At 29.9% G+C, this 1,506-nt stretch overlaps 1 protein-coding gene across 1 annotated transcript; it reads left to right on the top strand.

Annotated features, from left to right (window-relative positions):
* The first annotated feature begins 510 nt into the window (after positions 1-510).
* LOC108782244 (uncharacterized protein C12orf31 homolog) lies at positions 511-1,133 on the top strand. The gene is made up of 2 exons (XM_018550466.1): positions 511-721; positions 845-1,133. The coding sequence occupies exons 1-2, from the start codon at positions 562-564 to the stop codon at positions 1,123-1,125; spliced, it is 441 nt and encodes a 146-aa protein (XP_018405968.1). The 5' UTR covers positions 511-561; the 3' UTR covers positions 1,126-1,133.
* The last annotated feature ends 373 nt before the right edge of the window (positions 1,134-1,506 follow it).

The raw sequence follows: 1,506 nt of genomic DNA, 5'->3' as shown, positions 1-1,506 counted from the left end.
TTAAACAAATAAACATGCAATAATAAAATGCTCTTTGAAAAACGGTAATTAATTTTTCGCAGAGATATTAAATTTTTATTGTTCTTTTTGCGCATATGTATTATATGCGTACGCATATCAATACTTTTGATCCACAACTTAATTATGGATGCAGTATATATGAACACATAGCAAAATGCGATTTTATTGACAAAATAGAATTACATTTTGCTTCTTTATTCATAAATTGTGTTCTTTCTGCTATGATTTTATCGACAATGTCGCGAAATGTATATGTACTGTCGTAATATCCAGTTCGAAAATGAATTTACCTGCTGACGGTAATCGGAGGATTTCGACAGTCTCACGAAAAATGTGCCCTAAGATGGCTCCTCTCACAAGTTCACTATTCATTTTGATTCGATTGAACTCGGGTTTCTCTGTTGTACCTATGTAGGTCTGTTCTTTATTCCTTCGTAAAATTCTTTTCTCTGATTGATCAGAAGCATCGTAGAGTAGTTCATGATCATACTTGAAGTAACATAACCTTTTTTGTTTGACTGTTCGACGCACGTGTGAGAAATGGCTAAATCTCTACGCAGTAAATGGAAAAGAAAATGCAGAGCAATCAAGAGAGAACGTTACGCAGTAAAAGAGTTAGATAGATTAAAGAAGACTCTTGGTATTGATAATAACGCATCTAAAGATGTCGAAATGGCAGATATTACTGAAATTGCTACAGGTAAAATTTACGCTAACGTATTAATTTAAGTTATTTATCTAAATTCTTGTAATAATTTTTTTTAATATTGTATATTTTATAATGTAATGCGATAATATTTCATATTATATTTCTAAATTGAAGTTGTCGACGCTAAAAAAGTAAAAGAAGATGTGAAGGCTAAACAAGTTGAGGACGCAGAGTCTACAACCATAACAGGTGAAGAACGCATGGAAGTAGAAGGTGCTAGAAAATATAATAAGAAAACATTGCGGGATCAGTATGGCAATTATCCTGAATGGATGAGCCAGAGGAAGATATTCAAGCACAAAAACAAGCAAGGCAGAGCAAGAACAAAGAAAACAGGCAAAACAAGCAAGAGGCTTACTAGACGACAGAAGAAAATAATTCAGAAAAATAAATAATTTTTTTTAATAAACATTTTAATTAAATTTTGTTAATATACTGCTTTATCTTTCTATAAAAATAAAAATTAATGAAAGAAAATATTTTATTTCTAAAAACTTTTTAACAAGCATATTCATGAGGTAATATGAAATGTTTCTACAATATTTGCAGTGTACATAATCTATTCATAACATTAATTTTAATATGTAATATATTAATTTAATTAAGTTAGTACATTAATTAATGAAGTAATTTTACGTAGTATATAAATTCACATACAATTATATAGCGAAGCATCCGTGATCCAGCTTACAAGTCCGCTACAGCTTGTTCTTATCGGTTTGAATACTCATAGTCCAATAAAAATTGATATTTACGTTACCAAAATAGACGTACTT

Source organism: Cyphomyrmex costatus, unplaced genomic scaffold (assembly GCF_001594065.2).
Source record: "Cyphomyrmex costatus isolate MS0001 unplaced genomic scaffold, Ccosl1.0 scaffold123, whole genome shotgun sequence".
Classification (NCBI taxonomy): Eukaryota; Metazoa; Arthropoda; class Insecta; order Hymenoptera; family Formicidae; genus Cyphomyrmex; species Cyphomyrmex costatus.
The sequence above is the reverse complement of the archived record's forward strand: the minus strand, read 5'-3'. Positions and strand labels throughout refer to the sequence as shown.